The sequence below is a fragment of the Mirounga angustirostris genome, unplaced genomic scaffold (genome assembly GCF_029215605.1).
Source record: "Mirounga angustirostris isolate CCGP_5_RB_7025 unplaced genomic scaffold, mMirAng1.0.hap1 SCAF_3, whole genome shotgun sequence".
NCBI classification, from domain to species: domain Eukaryota; kingdom Metazoa; phylum Chordata; class Mammalia; order Carnivora; family Phocidae; genus Mirounga; species Mirounga angustirostris.
The window spans coordinates 58,452,341-58,475,765 of record NW_026991711.1 but is presented as its reverse complement, the minus strand read 5'-3'; the positions used below and the strand labels follow the sequence as shown (position 1 = coordinate 58,475,765).

Below are 23,425 nucleotides of genomic sequence, written 5' to 3'. Positions count from 1 at the left end.
TACCCGAAAGACCAGGCTGACATACCTTTGAGAAAGTACCACTGGGACAGAAAGTGGTTGACCTCCTGGCCAGGCCTCACCGTTTGCCCAGCCCCCCGCCCTGGAGAGGCCCCGGCCAGGACCCCAGCTTCAGGAACAGAGGCAAGGCCCTAACTGCAGACTGCTGTTCCTGCTGGGCCAAAGAAGCCTCTACCGTTTTCCGGGCGCTGAGCATGACATTCACCTGGCTGCCACCTGGCCCGCCGGCATGAACGAGACTCTGTGGCGCCCAGGGTGTGGGAGGAGGGAGGAGGGTGTGCCTGCGGCCGCCTGGCAGCATCTAGCAGCACCAGGCTGCCCTTCACCTTGACCGGGGACATTGCCCAGCGGAGTAGTGGTTTTCAGTTGTCAGTTTGCTGGGCCTGCCCGCATCCCACCATAGCACGCAGCCTAAGCAGCCAGGAAACTGGCAGCTAGAGGAGGGGCCGGGAAAGGAGGGCACCTGTCACACTGTCGCTGTCAGGAAAGGCTCAGTATCTGGCCCTGGCCTTGTGGTGGGGAGGCAGTGAAGAGCTGGTGGGCCGCCTCACTGGAGCCCATCTCCCAGCGGCCCTGCAGCTCCTGCCCCGGGCATCAGGGAGGAGTCTGTGTGAGTCAATTCACCGTAGAAAGGTCTTCCAGGATGCCCCGCGGCTGGGGCTGTGCAGTTCGAGAATGCACACAGGTACAGAGTGCCCGCCCCGCCAGGCAAAACCCACCTCACTGTCAGCTCTTCTCTCCCTCCACGCTCCAGGAAAGGGGGTCAGAGCCAGGTGAGACTGTGACCACTGCCTAAACGTGGGGCCAGCAAGGAGTCTGGTGAATGTCTGACCCCGTCTGGGGGCTGCTTGTGAGGGTCCAAAAGGCTGTAGACCACCAGGGAACCCCCAGCCCATTATCCTGAGTTCACAGCCTCTTCTCCCTTTTCCCTCCCTAAGGCTCAGGTGCTTTATTCTCCTCAGGCTAGGGGAGGGGACATCCTGACATTTCCAGGATTAACCCATGTGTATTTACCTTGAATGTCTTGCCTTCATTTCTTCCTCAGAGTGTTCTCCAGCCTATCGCAGTCCACCATGTTCGTTGCTCTTTCTCCACCATCTTTTTTCCTGCTCTGCCATCCAACCTGGATAGATCGCCCTACCTGAAAAAAATCTATCATTTGACCATGTTACTTTCTAGCCATGGTCTTTTCTCCTCCAATCTTTTACAGTCTACAAGTGGCTTATACCCTAACTCATTTCAGAGCAATCTCTTCTCTTGGCTTAGGATGACCAAATCATAGGACTGGAAGGGACCTGGGTTAGTTAGGACCTCTTCCATTGCAAGTAAGAAATACACCTTTAATAAGCTTAAGCAAAGGGCGCCTGGGTGGCTCAGTTGGTTAAGCGACTGCCTTCGGCTCAGGTCATGATCCTGGAGTCCCTGGATGAGTCCCGCATCGGGCTCCTTGCTCAGCAGGGAGTCTGCTTCTCCCTCTGACCCTCCCCCCTCTCATGTGCTCTCTCTCATTCTCTCTCTCTCAAATAAATAAATAAAATCTTTAAAAAAAATAAGCTTAAGCAAAATTAATTAATTAATTAATTAATTAATTAGTTCACATAACTGGGAACTCCAAAGTATATACCAGTGTCAGGCATGGTTGGATCCAGGAACACAAATCACATCATCAGGGCTCTGTCTTTCCACTGCTGTCTTGTGTATGATTCTCAGACAGGATGTGTCCACATGGTGAGAAAGTAGCCACTGGTGTTCCCAAACCAACATGCTTATGGCATATGATTTAGAAGGAAGAGAGAAACCCTCCTCTATCCCCAGTGTCCATTTGTCACATCTCCTAACAGCACTCTGACAATCTCTGATTGTGTCTCATGTTCATCCTTGGAAATGTTTTGTTTCTATGTCTATTTCTAGATATGCTTGGTCACATGCCCACCCTCCCGGGCTGGGGAGAGGGCGACGATGTTGGGGAATGGAGGAACAGGGCACTGCCATTAACAGCCCCATTGACACTGCCTTGAGTGGGGGCAGAATGGGTACGCCAAGGAAGGGATACTGACAGAAGACTGAGGTTATCTTTCTTAACTGGGGTGAACACTGTCTCCCACTGATCTGAATGATTAGGACTCCCTACATTGCTGACCCCATTCCTCTTTCTTCACATAGAATCGCACCTGCTGTTTCTGTCGCCAACCTTCCCCTCTCCGGGATGTTTCAAGGCTGCAGAAGAGTCCAGGAGGATGTCTGGTGAAATGATTCCTGCTGTGATAAGGTTTCCAGTCCCTGCTGCCTGCCATTGCAGCAGCCTGGCTCTCTGGCCCCTCTGAGCGCACCTGTAGCTTTCATTGGCCCTTTTCCTATTCTTCATAAAATTTATCTTATTACCCCTATGTTCATTATAAAACATTTAGGAGACACAAGGAAGCAAAAAGTAAATAATTAAATCAACATGTAATTCACTATACAGAGGCAACAGTTGTCAACCACACTATCATTTCACCTTTTCAGACTTTTGTCTACAAAAATAGAATCATGATATACAACTTAATAAAGAGATAAATTAAAAAAAAAAAAACCAGGCAAAAGACTTGAATAAATATTTCTCCAAAGAAGATAGACAACTCCCTAGTAAGCACGGGCAAAGATTGTCAACATCATTCATCATCAGGGAAATGTAAATCAAAACCATAATGAGATACCACTTGACATCCACTAGAATGGCTAGAAGTAAAAAGTCCAATAATAACAGGTGTTAGCTAGGATGTGGAGAAACCGGAACCCTCCCACACTGCTGGTGGAAATGTAAAATGGTGTCGCTATTGTGGGAAAGAACCTGACAGTTTCTCAAGTGATTAAGCACAGCTTTCATATGACCCAGCAATTTCACTCGTCTATAACAGCCAAAAGTTCAAAACAACCCAAATGTCCATCAGCTGATAAATGAATAAACAAAATGTGGTATACCCCACGATAAAGCATTATTCAACCACAAAAACAAATAAAGGACTGGTATCTGCTACAACACAGACGAACCTTGAAAACACCATGCTAACCAAAAGAAGTCAGACATAAACGATCACACTATATGATTCCATTCATTAAATCTAGAGACAGAAAGATTCGTGGTTACATAAGCTGAGGAGGGCAGGGGGAGGGTTATAGGGACAGACGGGTCGATAGCTAAAGGCACAGCATTTCTTTCTGAGGTGATGAAAATGTTCTAAAATAGACTCTAGTGATGGTTGCACATATCTTTCATATATCTGAAAATCACTGAACTGTACCTTTTAAAGAGTGAATTGCATGGTATGTGAATTATACCTCAACAAAGCTATTAAGTTTAAAAACAGAAGCATGATGGATAAGTTTCATAACCTGTTTTTGTTACTTAATAGCTCATGAACGCATACATTATTTCATAATGTTCTGCATTTTTAGTGGCTGTATAGTATTCCATGTGTAATTTACCAGACCGATCTCCACTTGGTTCCAGAATATCATTTTTACAAATCCTGCCACAGTGAATATCACTATAACGAATTTTGCACTCATCCATGATTATTTCCTAGTAATTGTAAGAAATTCCTGAAGTCAAAAGGTCATGCACCTTTCCGAGTTTACTACTATCAACGCCATCGCCACCCGCACTGAAGGACTGCTTTGTTTCCAGATCTCCTGTTCCCTTGCTTCTCCCACTGTCCACTTAGGAGAACCTCCTCGTCTCTGCTCCGTCTTGGCTCTTCTTCCCATCACCAAGTTTTCAGGTAGTTCTGCAGAAAGCGTGTGTTTCCAGCCATAACATTCCACTTCTCTCTCCATTTCCACCTGCCTCTTGACCTTCACTTTTTTTTTTTTTAATATTTTATTTATGTTTTTGACAGAGAGAGACACAGCGAGAGAGGGAACACGAGCAGGGGGAGTGGGAGAGGGAGAAGCAGGCTTCCCGCCGAGCAGGGAGCCCGATGCGGGGCTCGATCCCAGGACCCTGGGATCATGACCTGAGCCGAAGGCAGACGCTCAACGACTGAGCCACCCAGGCGCCCCGACCTTCACTTTTTTAGACCTAACCATAAACCCCCAAATCATCATAACTGAAACCAGATGGATTCACCAAAAACAGGCCCCAACTTCTGTTGCTGGCGCTGCCATCTTCCTTGTCTTCACATCACCAACACTGATGTGATCTTTAATGCTTCCCTTTCTTCCGCCTCCATCAGAGAGATCCAGGAGGCCTGTCTGACCTCCCCAGGCGCCGCCCGAGAGAACCAACTGGCCGTGACCTGCCTTGAGTGAGCAGCCCCGACCCCAGGGGACTTCGGTCCCACGGGTGTCCAAGCCCCTCCCCGTCCCCGGGGGCCACCTGGCCTCGGCTGTCTCCACATCGCCACCGTCACCCGGGGCCAAAACGCCTTCCCGCGTCCCTCAGGCCGCCGGCTCCGGCTCCCACGTGCCCGTCTCCGGGCTAAACTCCTCGCGTCTCTGCGCCAGTGGGCCCACCTCGTCGCCTGCCCCGGCCCGGCCCCCGCCGCACCCCGCTTGCCCCCACCGTCCCTGAAAACACTCTTGCCAGGGCCAACCGAGACGGCAGTGCCGCCGCGGGCTGCAAGCGGCGACTGCCCGTCCCCCTCTAACTCACCCTCGGGGCTGCAGCTGACAGGCGGCCTCTTCTCAAAGGCGCGTCCTCTCCTGCGCGCACCTCCTTCTCCGGGTTTTCTCCCTCACCGGCCTTCTCAGCTCCGGCCCCTCCCGACCGCCCCCCGCCCCCCCCCCCCCCCGGCGCTCGTCCACCTCCACTACCGCGTGCAAGCCGGAGACCCCGCCGCTGTGGCCCCAGACCCCTGTTCTCACCCCCAAGCTGGCTAAGCATTCGCGCTGGCTCGCAAACGTAAGGAGCCCGAAGCAGAGCTGGGCACGTCCTGAGCGCCCGTCGCCGCCCCGGTCGTTCCCACCAGCCGCGCACGGGTCGTGAGGGGGTCCTCTGCTGCGCTCTCACCCCCAGCCAGCCCGGCGCGTTTCTGCCTCCGAATGAATCCTGCGCGCAAGCTGGGCGCTTCTCCGGGGGGCCCGGCCCGCGCTGACCGCTTTCCCGCGGGCCCTCCCGGCTCCGCGCACGTCCAAGGGGAACTCCAGTGAGCCATACTCTCCATGTCCCCTCCATGCTCCCCCATCCCCCAATTCCAAATCCCCAAGCATCCAATAATGCTCAAATTCTAGTTTCACTTACAAGCCGCACCTGCATCAATTTCTGGGCCATGCAGCCACCTGGTGGCTAAAACAAGTAACAGGCCTTACTGTCATCTTCCTGCCAGGCCCTTTCTTTTCAGTGTGATCTGTGCCTTGGGTAGGATAGAAGGAACACATTGACCAAAAGACTGGATCGACATGGGTCTGGGAGGGATGCCTAATTAAGTAGGTATAATGAAATTAACGAGAAATGTGACAGGTTGCAGTAATGGGCTAAATCTAAGGATGATTAGATTTAAGAAGGATAAATGTGAAGTCCTACCCCCCAGGGCCAGAAACAAAACTCGGGCTCTGCAGGAGGAAGCACAGGTACTCAATCAAGGGTTTCTGGTGACCCTGACACCCCCAGTCTGGCTACATCATCTCTTGCCTGGATTCTTGCAGTACCTCCCTGTCTGAAGTCCTGGGCATGGATCTCTCCCCATGCCTGTCCATCTTCCACTCAGCCTGCAGTTATTCCCCTGTGTCAAACCCCGAGGACCTCCTGGGGGAGCTGTCAAGCACACACACACACACACACACACACACGGCTGGAACCTCGAAGAGCCGTGGGGTTGCAAACAGCTGTCAACGCTTCTGTGGTCCTTGAAGTCATGTGAGAGGCTGGGGTCCCCAGAGGGAGGAAAGCAAAGCCAGAGGCAAAGAGGGCAGAGAGGAGACCCCTGAGAGGAGAGGAGGGAGATGAGAAACAGGAGACATGTCATGAAAGCTAAGGAAGGATTTTCAAAAGGGCAGGAGGATTCAAGGCTCTAAAGGCTGCAGGGACCTGTAGTGTTTGGCCATTAGGAGTGGGGAGCCCCTTCCCACCGGGAGAGTAGGGCAGAAAGGTAGCAGTGCTTTGTGGAATAAACAAAAGATGAAGATGTTGAGAAAGCTAGTACGGGCTTCCACATAATGAGGGAAAGAAAAACAATAGCGTAAGGGAAGCCTTTGTTTCTGAAGGTTGGAGAAATGTATCAGCTAGCCACTGCTGCGTGACAAATCCTTCCAAACTCAGTAAGTTAAATGAAACCAATTATTTTTTTCTTGTGAGTCCTTGGGTGGGCTGGGGGTCACCTCATCTAGGTAGGGCTGGCTGAGGCAGCTCTGCTCCTTGTGTCTGGTGAAGGCAGGAATGCAAAAGAGCAAGTGGGACCACAAGGCTTCTTGAAGCCCTGGTATCAGCGCTGGCATAACAGCATTTTCACCCAAAATCAAGAGCTGAGAAATATACTCCACCTGTTGCTGGGAGGAAAGGCAAAACCGTATGGTAAAGGTATGTGAATACAAAAGGTATGGTAATGTATGTGAATACAGAAAAGGGTAAAAAATCGGGGCCGTGATGCCTTCTACCTGGGAGACAAGCAGAGATGGAAAGAAAGAAGGCATCCGAAAGGGACAGACCGGACAAGATTCAGTGAACGCTGGGAGAAGTGTGACCGGCACTAAATTTGCCGAAGAACTAGATTCATGTTGTGGCTCTACCAATGGCCAGAGGAGCAGCTTTGGGTCGGTCACTGGGTCTGAGACTCCATGTCGTTCCTGCTAAGAGCAAGTGATCACCCCTACATCTCGGTGTGAAAACTGAATGATTTACTATAAAAAGTGCTTTTTATAGTACCGAGTACTATAAAAAGTGCTTTACCGCGAAGCACCAACCCACATACAGTGACAAAGTAAGTTTCCAGGAGAGGTGGGAGGCGGTCATGGGACAGCAGGAACACAATGGCTACTTTCCCAGACTGAAGGGCATTCGTGTGAGGGAGATGAGACACAAAGAGGCCTGTGTTACAGACCAAGGGCTAATGATGGAAATGGGGAGGGGGAGTGAGGTCATAAAAAAATAACATTTTAGTAATGAGTAGAGTTCCAGTGTGGCTTTAGGAGGTGCTGATTTCTTCCGCACTGGGGGGTGTGGGGCCTGGGAGCAGAGCCCGGCAGACCTGTTATCTTTAGAGGACAGTTGAAGGGGATATGCGGCCACTCGTGGGTCGTTGGATCCATCAGCGGTTCTCAGCCAAGGGCGGCCCCCCACCACACACCCGCAGGGGATGTTTGTTGTCCAGATTTCTGGATGATTCAGGTGGCATTTGGTGGGTAGGGGCCAGGGGCACTAAATCTCAGACAATGCTCAAGACGGTCCTAAACGATGGGAAATGACCACACTCCACACACCGTCGGTGCCCCTGTCGGTACACACTAGAGGAGGGGGCTTCTGAGTGCCAGTCTTGAGGGGCCCAATAAACGCACGTCCATTTTTAGCGGCTGTAACCCACGGTGTTGCCACCATGCCTCACTGGACTGAGAAGAATTTTAGAAAAAGTACTGGACTTCAGACGAATTTTAGATATGATTGAACGAGCACCGTCTCAACAGTAACACATTATAAGTCCTTTCAAGAGAAAGTTTTCTAAAACAGCTATCAGTACACCGGATTGTGTAGAGGGCCCTGAAAAGATTAATGTCACGTACATGAATCACTGATTATTCCAGCATGTAAAGAGAGCCAGCTATCCTGCTTCGAGACACCACATGAGCTATAAAGTTAATGTGCTAGCCGAAGTAAACAGTACACATTTAATTTACTATCATTTTGCTTGCCACTGAGAACACAGAAGTCTCTTTGGAGATGTCTGTTTTCCTAAAAAAAAAAAAAGTCTAGGTAGTTTGAACTCCCCCTCCCCCTCCTTTTCCTTCTCCTTCTCCTTCTTCTTCTTTCTTCCAGCATTCACATTTTCTCAGTTTGGGGGCTTGGATCAAAGCAGTAGTTTCAGTAAATATTTGCTTCTGCTGTTGATGGTGTTTCTCTCACTGACGCATTTGTAAAGGAAGGTCTGACCCTGCATTCTCTGCGTCACCCTCCTCTCCCCTCAGCTCATTCACAGCCTGTGTCACCGAAAGGCAGGGGGCGGTTGGCCAGAGGATGGCCGGAGGAGGAGCGTCTTACCCTCCCTGCAGGTGTCATTCACAAGGACTTCATAAGAGGAGTTCCCAGAACAAAGAGTCCGCAGAGTCCCCGAAGGCATCTGATTCTGGCCAATCCCCAGGGATTAAGTAGGCAGGAAGAACTCAGGTTTGTCTGTCACTTTGGTAGCAGCCTTAGCCAAGAAAGGTGGAGCTTCCCTGCCCTGTATTCGCCTTAATGTATATCCATCAATTAGGGCATACTTTGGGCATCATTATAGTAGCATGAATGGTGGTGGCCTTCCCCAGCATGTTTAAGATAAAATTTTAAACAAATTTTCAGAAACACACATGTGTGCAACAAAGCACGAGTGTTATCCAGAACCTTCTCTCAGATTTACCAGCTAGAATTTGGGTTTTAGATTTGGACTATTGTCTTCCTAGGTGTCTGTCTGAGATTCTCTCTCCCTCTCCCTCTGCCCCTCCCCCCATGCACTCTCTCTCAAATAAATAAATCTTTATTTTTTTTAAGATTTTATTTACTTATTTGACAGAGAGAGACACAGCGAGAGAGGGAACACAAGCAGGGGGAGTGGGAGACGGAGAAGCAGGCTCCCCGCTGAGCAGGGAGCCCGATGCGGGGCTCGATCCCAGGACCCTGGGATCATGACCTGAGCCCAAGACAGACGCTTAACGACTGAGCCACCCAGACGCCCCTGAAACAAATAAATCTTTAAAAAAACAAAGGTCTCTCAACTGCCAAAAAAAAAAATTTAAAAAGCTTCAATTTTAAGATACTTAGTTCTGTTACCATTGCCGTAAAAGCTTGAGGGAGGTAGAAAGTTCCATTCCAAGTAGTGGCCTGGGGGACAGAACTCTGCCCAGAGCCCGGGACATGTGGCTCAAGTCTCAACTAACATCAGCTTACGTGACCTGCTCAGTGCCCGGGGTGGGCCGTTACTTTCAGGGCCCCAGGGAGCCACGCCTCCTGGTTCTCATGCCCTGTGCTGACCCCTCTCACGGGGACCCTGGGCCTGGCCGAGGCCCTGGCTCGAGGGGAGGCTGGCAGAGCATGCGCACACGGGGCTTGTCCTCTGGGAGCACTCCCGTTCAGAGCCCTGGCCACCAAGTCGCGCGGCCCCACTACCCTGCTGGAGAGACCACGCGGACAGATGCCTGCAAGCCCCCAGCCGCGTCAGCCACCTAAGCTGAGACGCCGAAGTCTGAATGAAGCTGCTCCAGCCTCCGCGTCCCCGTGTCCGGCTGTGCCTTGCTCACAGGCGACCCACCAGCTGTGCGCGGCCACGGGGGACTTCAGCCAGGCCCGCGGGGAGCACAGCTGACCAGCTGTGTGTCGCCCAGACTCCCGGCCTGCAGCAGCCTTCTGCTTTTTGTGAAAGAAAACGCTTCTTTCCACCTCATACCCCCACAAGCGTCTGAGGTCTCCATAGATGACACTCAAGTGTGTAATTTCAGCAGAAACGGGGTCCTTTAGTAAGGCCGCTTCAGTGTCAAAACGAACCAGGAATGGCAGAATTTCTTGTCAACAGAAACACTTGTATCTGAGAGTATAGTTCTTTGCATTTTTAATATTGTTCTTCTGTCCTTCTAGATGCTTCCCCAAATATTTCCTGGTTACGCATGTAGTATTTTCCAAAAACCTAAACCAATACCAGTTTCTGGATCCATGACGTACACCTGAGGGTGCCCTCATAAGCCTAGTACCAGAAATCTGTAAGAAGTGGACAACGGGAGTGGTATGTGCCTGTTTTTTTTTTTCAGGACACTAGTGCTTCTAAATGGACCTTTCTTTCCTTTCTCTTCATGGGTATTTATGTCTGTCTCCCAACTAGACCCTAAGCTCCACGAGGGCAGGGTGTATCTCTGGGTTTGCTCACCAGAGTGCCAGGCACACAGTAAGCTCTCAGAAATACTTGTCAGTGGGATGATGAGCCACTGGGATGTTCAGATGAAGAGTCCAGAGAACTGCCACCGGTCATCATCACAGATGAAACCAGTTTGGCCAGAGGTGGTGGCATGCTACACAGGAGCCTCGCTGCTTATGAGCTTAACAGTCTTGAGATTTCATGGCATTAGGTACTCACAGTATCTTTGCGTCTTCTGGTTTAGCTCTTGCTTTCTTTTTTTGAAACTCTGGAGATTGGCCCATCAGAACGTACAAGGTACTTCAAACTGCTCAAACCACCCCACTGTCTCCATTTATTAGGAAGAGCCAGCTCTGATTCCATGTTCTCTACAGGCAAACAGTCTCCTTACTCCACCTTGTGCCCTGGGGATACATCCCAAGCTGAGCATCTTTTTTTTAAAGATGTATTTATTTATTTGTGAGAGAGAGAGAGCATGAAAGCAGGGGGAGGGGCAGAGGGAGAGAGAGAATCCCGAAGCAGGCTCCCTGGCAAACAGGGAGCCTGAAGGGGGGCTCAATCCCAGGAACTCAAGACCATGACCCCAGCAAAACCAAAATTTGGCTGCCCAACCGACTGAGCCACCCAGGTGCCCCCTCCGCCCCCAGGCTGAGCATCTTTAGGTGTGGGTGTCAGCATTGGGAGGGATCATAGCTTCTCCTGGTTCAACTTGGCCTGGACCCCAATTTCTGAATGTAGAAGCTTGCAGAAACACAACTGCCTTAACATCTAGAGTAGCTGGGAGCAAGGGGGAGAGTTATTCCAGGAAAGTCCTGGCTCATGTCCTTCTGAAAGACATGTGCTTTCCCTAACAAATTACTTTGTGCTATATCACCAAAGAGCTTCTGTACTAACGTGGACTCCCCTTCTTTCCTTCTCCTCCTCCAAAAGCTATATGGGTTTAGAAATAACATTTAGGAAAATGAGAAGCAATGCTCATGTATCTTAGTGTCACTAATGATAGAATTCATGTTTATAACGAAAAGTGTTGGCACAGAAATAAAGCTGACCAAACTGAAAAGATCTGGCAGACGAAGGCAGGAGAGGTTTGCAGGAACAGTAACTTGCTGGGTTATAGTCATTCTTATAGAAATGACTCTATGTGGTAAATTAAAATTAAAAACAGCTACATATCGGTAGATATGTATACTTGCTAGTCTTTTGAGTTATTTCTACCACCACATAGGAAACTCAAGCTTGATGGTATCATTGTAAAAACAAACAACATTTCACTGCTTTTCCATTGTGCATAATCATTACAAATCACTGAAATTCCATGAATTTGTTGCATACTGAAACTTCACTCGAATGTCTCAGAAACATCTTTTGAAATACTGTAGCACTCCCTTGCCAATATTTTCCTTTTCGTATTGTGAGTTGTTGTCTAAAGTGTTCATAAAGTAAATGCTCAGGCTTCAGGGGAAGTTTGGTACCCAGGGTGGATGGTTGGGAGGTGCAGGGTGAGCCAGCCAGAGTCTGAATGAAACTGGAGCCTGAAGCCACCTAGAGGACCAATTCCAGCACAGATCGGAGTTCAACACTAGAACCAAAATGAAAAATCAGAAATGACAAATGGAAATACGTCCAGATGCTACAGGGATGGCGAATAAGATTTGACTCTTTATCCCCAAAGGCTGCTTTTAGGAAATCTTTCTCAGGTACTCCTCATCTCCGTCAAATCTTAAAACTAGCCCTTGGTGGAAGAACACACACTGCTCTAACACAATATCTTGGGGTTCATCCCCAATGAAAAGATGTAGAATGATGTTATGGGGTGGCTACTGGTACTAAATATATTAGTGAAAAATATTTAAAATGACTGTGGGAAAGGAATTTGATGCTTAAAGCCAAAAATGTTACAAAAAAGACAAAAATGGAGATGGGAACATATGAATTTACCCCTATTTTTCTTCACCAAAATCACTGAAATGAAAGTAAAGGATTTTTGTTTTATTTTAAACATAAGCTTACAGGACAAAGAGAATGGAGGAATAAACAGCAACATTTTGGAAGCTGTGCCTGTGAAGGTGAGGCCCAGGAGCCTGCTGCTCTGCATGATGCTGTGCTCTCTGTTCTACACTGTTCCAGAATATCTGGTGCTGAGTAACCCTAGTTTATAGGGTTCCAACCCAAACCTCGAAACTCACTCTGGTAGTGTAACGAGGATCATGAAACAGTGCCTCCCAATTTCTAAGGGAAAATTATTCCCGATCTACAATTCTATACCTAACCAAACTATCAATTAAATGTGAAGGTAGAATAAAGAAAGACACTAGCAGATACCCACTCATGGTATCAAAACTGCTCCTCATCAACAGTCTTATCTGACAGTCATCCTGCTACCATGTACCCTCTCTCAGGAATCTTCTGAAAACTATGTCCCACTAAATAGAGAAAGACATGGGTTCCTAGAAACAGGGAATCTCCAGGGATAGTTGTGAAGGGTAGGTCCCAGAAGATGTACCTGTGCAGCATGTCTAGTGAGCAATTGGTCCAGACTGGAGGTGGACAGAGGCTCTAAGAGGGATTTCTCCAATAAGAAGAATTTTTTTAAGATACCCAATGTGCGGGCGCCTGGGTGGCTCAGTTGGTTAAGATACCCAATGTGCTTGAGTGTATTGAGAGAAGGTTACACAACTTCAGGACAAGTTTGGCTACAGATTAGTAGTAAAATAGAAAACAAGCCCCCCAAAAAAGGCATTTTTTTTTTTTAAGAGAGAGAGAGTGTGCGAGTGGGGCGGGGAGGGGCAGAGGGAGAGGGAGAGAGAGAATCTTAAGCAGATTCCACACCCTGTGTGGAAGCTCAGTGCAGGTTATTGGGCTCCATCCCACAACCCTGAGATCATGATCTGAACCAAAATCAAGAGTCAGTTGCTTAACCGACTGAGCCACCTAGGCGCCCCAAAAGGCAATCTTTAAATTCAGAAAAATTCAGTAAGGAAAGGAAAAGGAATCCTAGGGCACAACAGGACGAACTGTGATTAGCATTTACATAGTCATAATAACAGCGAATACTGATGCAACCAAAACAAGAATGTAACAGTATCGAAGATGGAGAAAGGGAAGTGTGTGGAGAGGGGAGTGAGGAGAAAGAAAGCTCTTCCATAATGGAAATTCAAAAGACAATGCCTAAAACTGAAAACTAATAAGGGACAACACAGGCATGTTACTGGGACATATAGAGATAAATGCAAAAGAATCAGTTAAAATACTTAAGCCTGGTTGCCTTTGTGGAGGGGTGATGTATAGGATAGGGGGAAGCTATTGTTTTGAAGTAAGGCTTTTAGAGCTATTTATCATTTAAAATTGTAGGTATAATTTTACTAAAAAATGACTAAATTGATAATAACGGGAGTCCTTGAATTTATTACTGTAAAATCAACCAACACGTCAAATGTGTGCTTACATTAGAAACAAAACTGAAAAAATGGGGGGGAAAAGTCCTGACACTGTTTGATTAGGCCCTTGAGGCATTCTTTTTTTTTTTTTAAGATTTTATTTTTTCTTGACAGAGAGAGACAGCGAGAGACGGAACACAAGCAGGGAGGAGTGGGAGAGGGAGAAGGAGGCTTCCCACAGAGCAGGGAGCCGATGCGGGGCTTGATCCCAGGACCCTGAGATCCTGACCCAGGCTGAAAGGAGACGCTTAACAACGGAGCCACCCAAGTGCCCCAGTCCTTGAGACATTCTTAACTAGTATTTAAGAAATCATTTCACTTCCCAGACTCTCCTATTTCCAGATTTGGAGAGAGTGTGCTACATAGATGAGATCTGAGTTCCTTTGAAATTTGAGTCTATTTAAATGCAGTTCATTGAACACAGTAAATACATTTATGGACCAGCTTCTACATATTTTAATGTAAAATATTCCATTTTAAATGGGCCTCATTTTCAACGGGTACTTACTAATGGGGCTTGTTTTACTCGGGGACAGGATATTCAAAAGATCAGCCTAAATGATAGAAAAGTTCCGTACAGTATTGAATAGATCCAGCTATGACCAAATCCCATCTCACAAGTGAACTTTTGATTGACTGATGACTAGCCCAGCTAGGTGTAACTCTGTAGATATTCCATTACCTTTTGGATAACAGGTGGAAAAAATTATTGCAGGTTGAAGGTTTACAAAATGGTCTGGCTGATTCATATGGATCAGTAATCTGAAGAACGAACAAACAAAACCAAGCAGAAGCTATAGGTTATAATATTTTCCCCTCTAAATTAAAACTGGAGAAGTAAGATTGCAAACTGCTTTTGATTTATTCACCCTACAGCTAAGTTCTTTAAAAGATCTGAAGATGATACAGGGGGATTTGTCATCTTTAAATTTGGTACCTGGTCATAAAAATGGCCTCAGGTGTCAAGGTTATACTAGATGAAATAGTCCTTCCATCTGATACAGTAAGGCATGTGTAGTGAAATACACTTTCACTTACTTGATGGTTTATGTCAGTGGCTTGCAGCTGGGGGTGACTTTATCCCCTAAGGAACACCTTTGATTGTCTTCTGGATGGGGAGTTGTTACTGACATCTAGTGGGTGGAGACCAGGGCTACAGCTAAATGTTCTACAATTCAGGGGACAAGCCCTCACAGCAAAGAATCACCTGGCTCAAAATGCTAATAGCACCAAGGTTTGGGAAACCCTTGTCCACGCTAATTTTCTGGTGTTCAAAAAATGAAAGACAAAAATCTAGCAAATCTAGTGCCACCATTCTAAAATATTAGTAAAGGGTTTTCTGGTGCATCATTCAGGTAGAATTTTGAATATAACGCCCAGCTTTAAACTTGTGCTTAGAGGTAAAGTACAAGGTCAACTCTGGAAAATAAAGATTATGCATTCAGTCTGCTGCTGAATAGATTCCTTAAACTTCTCAAAATTTAATGTTATGATTTTTGACAGTGAAAACTTAATTTCTTCTATTTTAAAAAGTGTCCAAAGCAAATTACACTGCTCCCATTGGGGGTGGAGAAACTCGCACAGCGTTTGGCATGTAGGTGCTCAGGAGATGAATAAATGGTATACATCTATATGTTGGCCTGAGATAACAGAGGCCTAAGTTCCAGAGTCAGTAAGTTGTAAGGTGGCCTGAGCTGCAACTAGGAGTCCCTTCTTAGGGTGGAGGAGGAGGCAGCCGTCCATAATCCAAGTTAGGACACTCCCTTCACTGTGTTAGCACAACGGCCACAGTATAACTGGTAGACCAGTCTGCTCAACTACAAAGAAGTTAGAAAACCCACAAAGATTCGGGCCCAATAAGCCTTCTCTGTGAGCCAGAACTAGGTTACCCAGGTTAGTGCCCCTAGTTACCTTTTCCCAATAGGAAAAGTATCACAGGCTAAGGAGAATGAAGAAATTTGACAAAGGATAATAAAGTAAATGAAACAGGCTGGCTCTAAGTCTTTCTTAGAAGCAGGCATAATCATAGCTCTCTGGGTAATGGTCCTGGGAGGCTCTCTGGTTGGCCTTTAAAACAGTGCTGCTCTGGCAGGAAGCATGAATATTCTTTCAGGAACCCACGATGTGCCCTTGAAAGCAAATGTAGAAAAGATGTGTAAGGAAAGAAAAATTCTCCCTTCTTCCCTTCTAGGTTCTTTGGCTGGCCTAAGAATTAAACTGACTTAAGACAAATTAAGAGGAGAAAAACAAATTTAATTCTGTGCAAACAGGAGTGCATAGAAATATGAGACTCAAAGAAGTGACCAAGCAGGCAGCTTTTATACCTTTTGAAAAACAAAGAAACAATCACTTGTGAAGTACTGACAAAGGGGCTTGGGGTTGGGGTAGCAAATTAATGAAGAAGTGACAAAGCGGTGTATAGCCTTCTCAGGCCTGAGTTCCCTTTTTGGGTGATGAGGGTCCTTTTACCCTCTGGGTGCAGGGAGGGTCCCCTTCACATAGGGAATTTATTTCAGGGGGACCAAGGAGTGTCCTTCTTGTAATGGCTATTTCTTAAATAATTTTAATTTAACATAATCTGTATGCCAAAGTGGCATATTTTGCTCCCTTTCAGACCCACCTTTGAAACTGCAAGAAGATCATAATCCAGAAGCTAAGTTGGTAGATTCTTTTATGATTTCATTGAATTGATCTCTAAGTCTTGAAAATAGCTCAGTTCAGTTAAACAGTTGTGTCTCGTTTTAGGAGGTGTTGATGTAACTAGCCTCCCCACCTTAGGCCTACACTGTGCGAGAAATTAGGTGTTGAATAAGGCATTTCTATGGAAACAAACAAACAAACAAACAAAAAAACCCCAAAGGTTAATGATTAGAACAAATTATAAACCAGCTTCTGAGCCCAGGGGCAGCCAGTCAAGAAAATTTCTAGAAGTTAGGGTCAAAGCATCTTTTGCAATTGGAATGTCTCTGATAACATCACCAGGTATTCAGGTGAACTTTCTGAGTGGCACACACTGCAGCAGGCATGAAGACTGCCTAAACATGAGTTATTGTGGCCATTTCTCTGAAGTTTATATCAAGTTGGTCACCTTCAGTTTGCCAGGCTTTGGGGAAAGGGCAGTTTTTGTTTTTCACGATTCTAAGTCAAAAGTGGGAGAAAATTGGAAAGGTTCGTTTTGACAGCTATAGCCAAATATTGGAGGAAAGTAGAACTCAGGATCCAGTGGATCTTTCCATCTTACAGGTGGAAAACAAAACCTCAAACTAATTAACAGCACTAGAATCTGATATTTCTACAGTGTATTACTGAAACATAATTTTTTTGTCTATCAAAGGTAATCATGGTAAGACTAATTTGTTTGCAAATTAAATCTAATTTCAATACATTTGGCCCATTTACGTAAGTATAGCAAGAATAACAATTTTAATGAGATAGGCTCTTCTAAATCTGCTTTGCTGAAATTTTTCATAAGGAATCTCAGATGGAACTCTTAAAAGCTTCTCAAAGCTAGGAAGCCAAGCCAAGGACTTGCCATCAGACTTCACCTGCAATACCTATAAATCTGGGTGAATTCCTCTCTTCTCAAGGTCCCCAAAATATCCTGAGGTTCCTGAGTCTGCCAGGAAGTAACCTTCCTCACTCACCTAGTAAGGTTGCTAGGAACCCTGGAAGCAAGGTACTAGAACTCCTTTTCCAAAGGGCTTTGTTGTTTATTGGCTCCATAAAGTCAACCTTAGTTTCTTAGACTTGTGTGGTCATATCTGAGTCTATGTATAGCTCTCATATATGACATTCCAGTCAAAGCCTCAGTAATGTAACCAATGTTTCCACTCATGCTCATTATAAGAAGAGATTCTTATTGAACTTATGCAAATAACTGTATTTCCATAAAAATAAGAATACTCACTAACAGTTTTTAAATTATGGAGGCATGAGGTAGGGAGAAAAAGTAATTGTTTCAATTTTGCTTATAAAGGAATAATTAAACAAATTGCTGTAAATTATAGATAACTTAAGAGAAAAGAGAAGTTTTCCTGAAATCTGGAAAAACCAAACATTAAAAAAAAAAAAAACCAGCAATGTCCAAACAAAAAAGTCATAAATTATGATCATCTTCCTCAGTTGATTCAGTCCCACGTCATTAATATTTGTTCTGTTTGAATCCAGTTTTTTTGTTAGTTCTGGAAATTCTTACCCAGATCAGCGGGATGCTGTTAAAGTTATTAGAAACCTGTATCCTACAGTACTTGTTAGAGTCCATTCATGAATTCCCTTGAAGATGAAGCACTTTTGCAGGAAAACTTTTACAAAAGCATCCAAGTGAAACAATAACCGTCTGTAAATGATAAAAGACTTAAAAATGGCCATAAAGATCTGATAGAGTTCATTACAATGCAATTGACAAGAAAATCGGATTATACCTGGGACATACAACATTTTAAGATAATAACTAGGATTACAGTGATAACATTATCCTGGACATCTGATTTCTAGGAATTTCATATAATTTCTGGAACACTTGGATACCTGTACAAATACAACATAAAGAAAGCTTGATATTTCTTATTTGACAACACTTCCCATGTAATTTAGCATATCACATAAACCAATTCATTTAGGATCTCTTTTTTATAAAGAAAGAAAACAAATCTTTTGAGATGTTTCAGGGACCCTCTGGAAAATTCCAACTTACTTTCTTGGTCAAAAAGTTTATTTAGAAATTGATTTTGAAAAGTTTGTCAAAAATATCAAAAGGTTGGGACATTTGACTAAATAGGATCACAGATAATTTGAAATAATAATTATCTATTTAACCAAGTGACAAAAGATTTTAAAGGCAAATATAAAAGATTACATCGTTTTAAGGAAAATTCAGCTCTTAATGTTAAGACTCAGTTAAGTAATCAAAGATCTGATAAAGACAACATGAAGCACAGGAAATTACTTTAGTAAAACATAACATCTTTGCTTTCCAGGCAGATTACTTAAAAGGTAAAGAAAACCATTCATAATATCTTATCAAGAGCAGACTAATAGTCCAAGAAAACTTTGTCCTTTCAGCAAATGAAAGAAAATTACATTAGCAGGCTATTAAAACAAAAAAGCAAGTTTATTATTTTTAAAAACCCTTATAACAATTCAATTTTTAGCCAACGTGACTACAAAAGGTAAAATTTTCTTTCTTTCTTCTTTCTCTCTCTTTTCTTTCTTTCTCAAAAATTTTTTCCTTCCTTCCTTCCTTCCTTTCCTCCCTCCCTTCTTTCCTTCCTTCCCTCCCTCCCTTCTTTCTTTTCTTCCCTTCCTTCCTTCCTTCCCTTCCTCTCTGTCTCTTTTTCTTTTCCCAAACTTCTATGTCCTTAGTTTGTCCTTTATTTTTCTCTGTTCCATTCTGTAATGACTACTCTGAAATAACCAGCTTTACTTTAGGACAAAATTTATTCTTTTCCCTTAGCTAAAATACATCTCCATACCTCATACCTTTTCTTAGCTAAAAACACATCCTAGTTTCCTTGCAATACAGAGTTGTTCTTATTATTTCTAGTAGCTTTAATTTACATATATTAGAAGCTTCCTATAGCTGTATTCACAGGATGGTTCTCAACCTCCAAGGTTATCAGAAGCACCTGGAGAGCTGTGAAAACAGATTGCTGGGCCCCACGCCCAGTTTCTGATTCAACAGGTCTCAATGGACCTTAAGAATTTGCATCTCTAACAAGTCACCAGGTGATGCTAATGTTGCTGGTCCAGGGGCCCCACTCTGAGAGTCAGTCTCTATTACTTGGTTACATGCTTCTCTCTTCCACTGACTGTGAGCTTCTTCTTACACATCTCATCTCCAGGGTCTAGAATGTGTCCAGCAGTCATTTAATCAATCAACAAATACTTATTGAATGCCTATTATGTGCCAGGCACTATCATAGGCACTGGATTCATCAGCTTAAAAATTTTATATATTTATATATATATATAAAATTTATATACATATAATTTATATGTATATATGTATATACATATGAATGTGCATGTATATATATATATGTATATGTGTGTGTGTGTGTGTGTGTATTCCTGCCTTCATAGAGCTTTCTTCTGGTACTACACAGGAATTTCTCAATAAATGTTGAAAACTGATCAGTTGTAAAGAAGGAAATATGGCATTATCATGAAAATTTTCATAGTGCTTGAAAATATCAATTTTCCCATTTCCCAATCCTAGTTTTCCTCATTTTATGTTTCCCCCTTCTGATATCCCCCTCAACATCCAACACATAAATCCATAAACCTGACCTTATACCAGGCTGTGGGGTCTTAAGAAATATTTGCTGATTGATTTATAAAATATTTGATGTGGATGACATATCAGTTAAAAAAACAATTCTAACATGAATTTAAGCTTGTATAAATTATATATGGAAGCAACTGGGAGGATGTAAGCAAATCTCAGTATTTTCATATTGATAAATATTTTAGAATACTTTACTAGTTTTCGAATTAGCCTTAGTTATCTCTAAGGATATCTTTCCTCCCCTCTCAATATTTATGGCAGTTCTCGACTGCCTGGTATGAGGACTTTGAACTCCCAGTGGACCTAAGTGGACTGCTGTATAAACAGGGACATCAGCCAACATTTGGATTGTCCTGTGAACAATTCTGAGAAACTGGTAGGAGGCCTTGTGAGGCCATGTGGTGCTGTGGAAGGGTTGGGAATAACAGCAGAGGCAAATCTGATTATCTCTACATCGTCAAGGCAGGTGCTCCGCAGGATTTCCCACCCAGGCCTGCGGGCCATGGGCTATGCACTCCCTCCCTAACTCCAGGAAAGTGCAAAGCACATGCCTTCATCTTTGGACTAATTCTCTGAAAGTTTCTCAGGAAATAAAAATGAGAGGTCTCACAAACAGCAATTTGGAATGTAAAGGAATTGATCATAATGTTTACTTGAGATTTTCAGTATTCTTAAGGTTTACGAATATTTTTAAAGATCTTCCAAGCCATGAGACACTCTGTTAACCGTATGAAGGGAAAAATGGGCAGCATTTATAAATGGAATTTGACAAAGGGTAGTTTCAATATTCTAGACTAAAATATTTCCTCACCGTTAACATCATAAGCAAATTTGGTGTTGTTAGTGATTTCAAGAGTCAGTGATATCAAATAGCAATACTGCCTCAGAATAATATTCTCTTTCTACTCCTACCCCAAATCAGTGATTTAACACCCTAGTCCAACAAATCACTGTTATTTCTATATATCGAAAGATTTTTTAACAAATTAATAACGCTGTTAGGAATATACTTTTATAATGGGGATCAGGTATGCCACCTTCATTTTTTATGATTCAATCCTAATTAAATTCTGATTATTAAAAAGCTTTAGATGTAAATGTGAGCTATTGGTGAGCCATACACTGACTGAAAAATGGCCAGGTTATCATTTATTTCCCTGGAGCAGTTTCCTAATTATCACTTTCATAATCTGAAGGAATTAATATTTTTTAAAAGGTGTATAAGTTTCTGCTGAGATGTGACCTCCAGTGAACCAGCCCCTTTCAAAAAACTGGCTAATATAAAGATAAGACAGGGAGAAATTAACCTCTCCAGGTGATTAAATTTGTCTCATTAAATCATTGCTACCTCATTTAAGGTAATAAAAGAACACACCACCCTATTCTGGAAAACACACGAATCTAAACTAAATATATTCTCATTAACGTCATCCATATGGTAGTAATAACTTATCTTTCTTACAATTTTTCTCAGTTATTCACAAAATCCACCCTTATTTTCTGAGTTAACAAGGATGAATTTTAAAATGTGCAATGCAAATTCTCGAGGCCTCACTCCAGTTTCGACAGGACTTCTTAGTGGTTTCCGAGACACAGCTTTTTGTTTTGGTGCTGTTCTTCACCCGAAGGTAAGGGTCTCAACACACCATCTAGTGTTCAAGAATAACTTAATATTAGGAAAACTTCACTTCAAACACACAGGTATTAAAGTCATAGCGGTTGTAAGATCAAAATAATGCTTAAGTTAAAAAGGGACATTCATTTTATTTTATCTTCAAATTCTCAACTGTTGAAGAACAGATTCTAGATAACCCACCCAGGCAGTGCAGTGTCTGCCCTATTAAAAAGTGTATTCACTCAACTCTGTAATCTATACTTTAAAAGGGCAAATTAATGATATATGAATTCTATTGCAACAAAGCTGTTACAAAATTGAAAGAGATAGGAAGATTTTTTGTTGATATAAAACATTTGTTCAAAAATATATACAAAACATGACCTTGCAGTTCAGTGAACAGTCACAAAGCAAACCTACATTTGACCATCACCCAGGTCAATAATGAAAACATAGCCAGCAAAGCAGAAGCCTTCCTCTTGCCCTCTCCCTATCACAACTTCTCCTCCCAATCTCAGGACTGCTAAGGGCAGCATGTCTTCCTTTCCTTAGTGATCTAGGAACAATAAGCCCTGGATACGCATCCTTTATTGATTGTAAGTGGCAAATATCTCCTATTCTATGGCTCGCCTTTGTACTCTTTCAATGATATCTTTTGATGACCAGATGTTCTTAATTTTAACATAGATAAATTAATTCATCCCTGTATGGTTAGTGCTCATTGTGTCCTTTCCCTAGGAGCAGGGAATTATTAACTGACCCCCTAAAACACTGTTACTGAAAGCACATTCTCTAATCAGATCCATATATATTTTTCTTTCTATTTTTTCACTTTTTTTCCTGATTAATTTTTTCAAAAGATGGAGTAGGTAGGTATTTATTTTTTTCCAGATGGCATATAAAAAAACATACTACTTGAATAAATAAAGCTAAATTCAGAACACAAAAAATCAAGGTAACTGTATGGAAACTATAGAACAGAAATTATTTTCATAAAGACCTCTTCATTTCCTGATTTTTCAGGGTAATCAAATCATTGTTATTATCAAAAACTTTTTACTTATTATACTAAACTTCACAGCTCATATTTAAATATAATACTGTGGGGGTGCCTGGGGGGCACAGTCGGTTGAGCCACAGGTTTCTGCTCAAGTCGTGATCACAGGGTCATGAGACTGAGCCCCGTGCAGGGCTCTGCACTCAGCACAGAGTCTGCTTAAGACTTTCTCCCCCAGCCCCTCTGCCCCTCCCTCCCCGCCTCCTCTCTCCCCGCCGCCCCCCCCCCCCCCCGCCCTCTCCCTCCGGCCCGCCTGGGTGCTCTCTATCAAATAAATAAATAAATCTTTAAAGATGATACTTTATAGCAATAACTAATGTTCAAAATTATATACCTAAGCAATTGCAAGATCTCCCCAAGATGACATTACATTAAAAATATCTGTTAATATGCAAATAATAAAGCTCTGAAGACTAGTAATTCATTTATGGTGGCTGTGATGACTTTAGTTAGATTATTCAAATAACCCGAGGATTTCCATTCTCTGACCCTACAAATCTCTACAAATGTGCCTTTACACAAATTAAACATCCTCTAATTTGGCCCTATGGCCATCTGTATTAATTATACACATTTTTCCTTTCTAACTGTCCAACAAGTTTTAGTTTGGTATAGAGCATTGTTGTTTACTGTTTCATATACATTTAATTTATATATTCAATGTGTACATGATCATTTGTATTAAACTGCAGATTCTATAGGACTGATTATAAACCAGCACTTTCCATCGAACCTAGCATATAGTAGATACACAAATGTTTGTGAACAAATTGAATGGCAAAAATCTAACCTGCAAAAAGAACATGCTTATCTACGACCACAACAATTTCCAACACCTGATCACTAAAACTCGCTATGTATCCTTTCTTCTCAACAAAGTTAAGCTTAATAAAAGACTTTTAAATACTCACTCTCTTTGCTTTCAGGCTCATTTTGTTCGCGAACACAAGTTCCTGATGGATTCAGCTGCCACTGTAAAAGGGCACAAACGTTTTATATGTA

At 43.6% G+C, this 23,425-nt stretch overlaps 1 protein-coding gene across 1 annotated transcript in view; it reads right to left on the bottom strand.

The window, feature by feature from the left end:
- Positions 1-17,832: 17,832 nt before the first annotated feature.
- Positions 17,833-23,425, bottom strand: part of CDADC1 (cytidine and dCMP deaminase domain containing 1) — a 44,577-nt gene continuing 38,984 nt past the window's right edge. Inside the window, exons 9-10 of the mRNA XM_045869417.3 lie at positions 23,335-23,395; positions 17,833-21,400 (exon numbers count right to left, since the gene is read on the bottom strand). Coding sequence (XP_045725373.1) covers positions 21,327-21,400; positions 23,335-23,395 — 135 coding nt within the window. The 3' untranslated portion in view covers positions 17,833-21,326. The remainder of the gene's footprint in view (positions 21,401-23,334; positions 23,396-23,425) is intronic.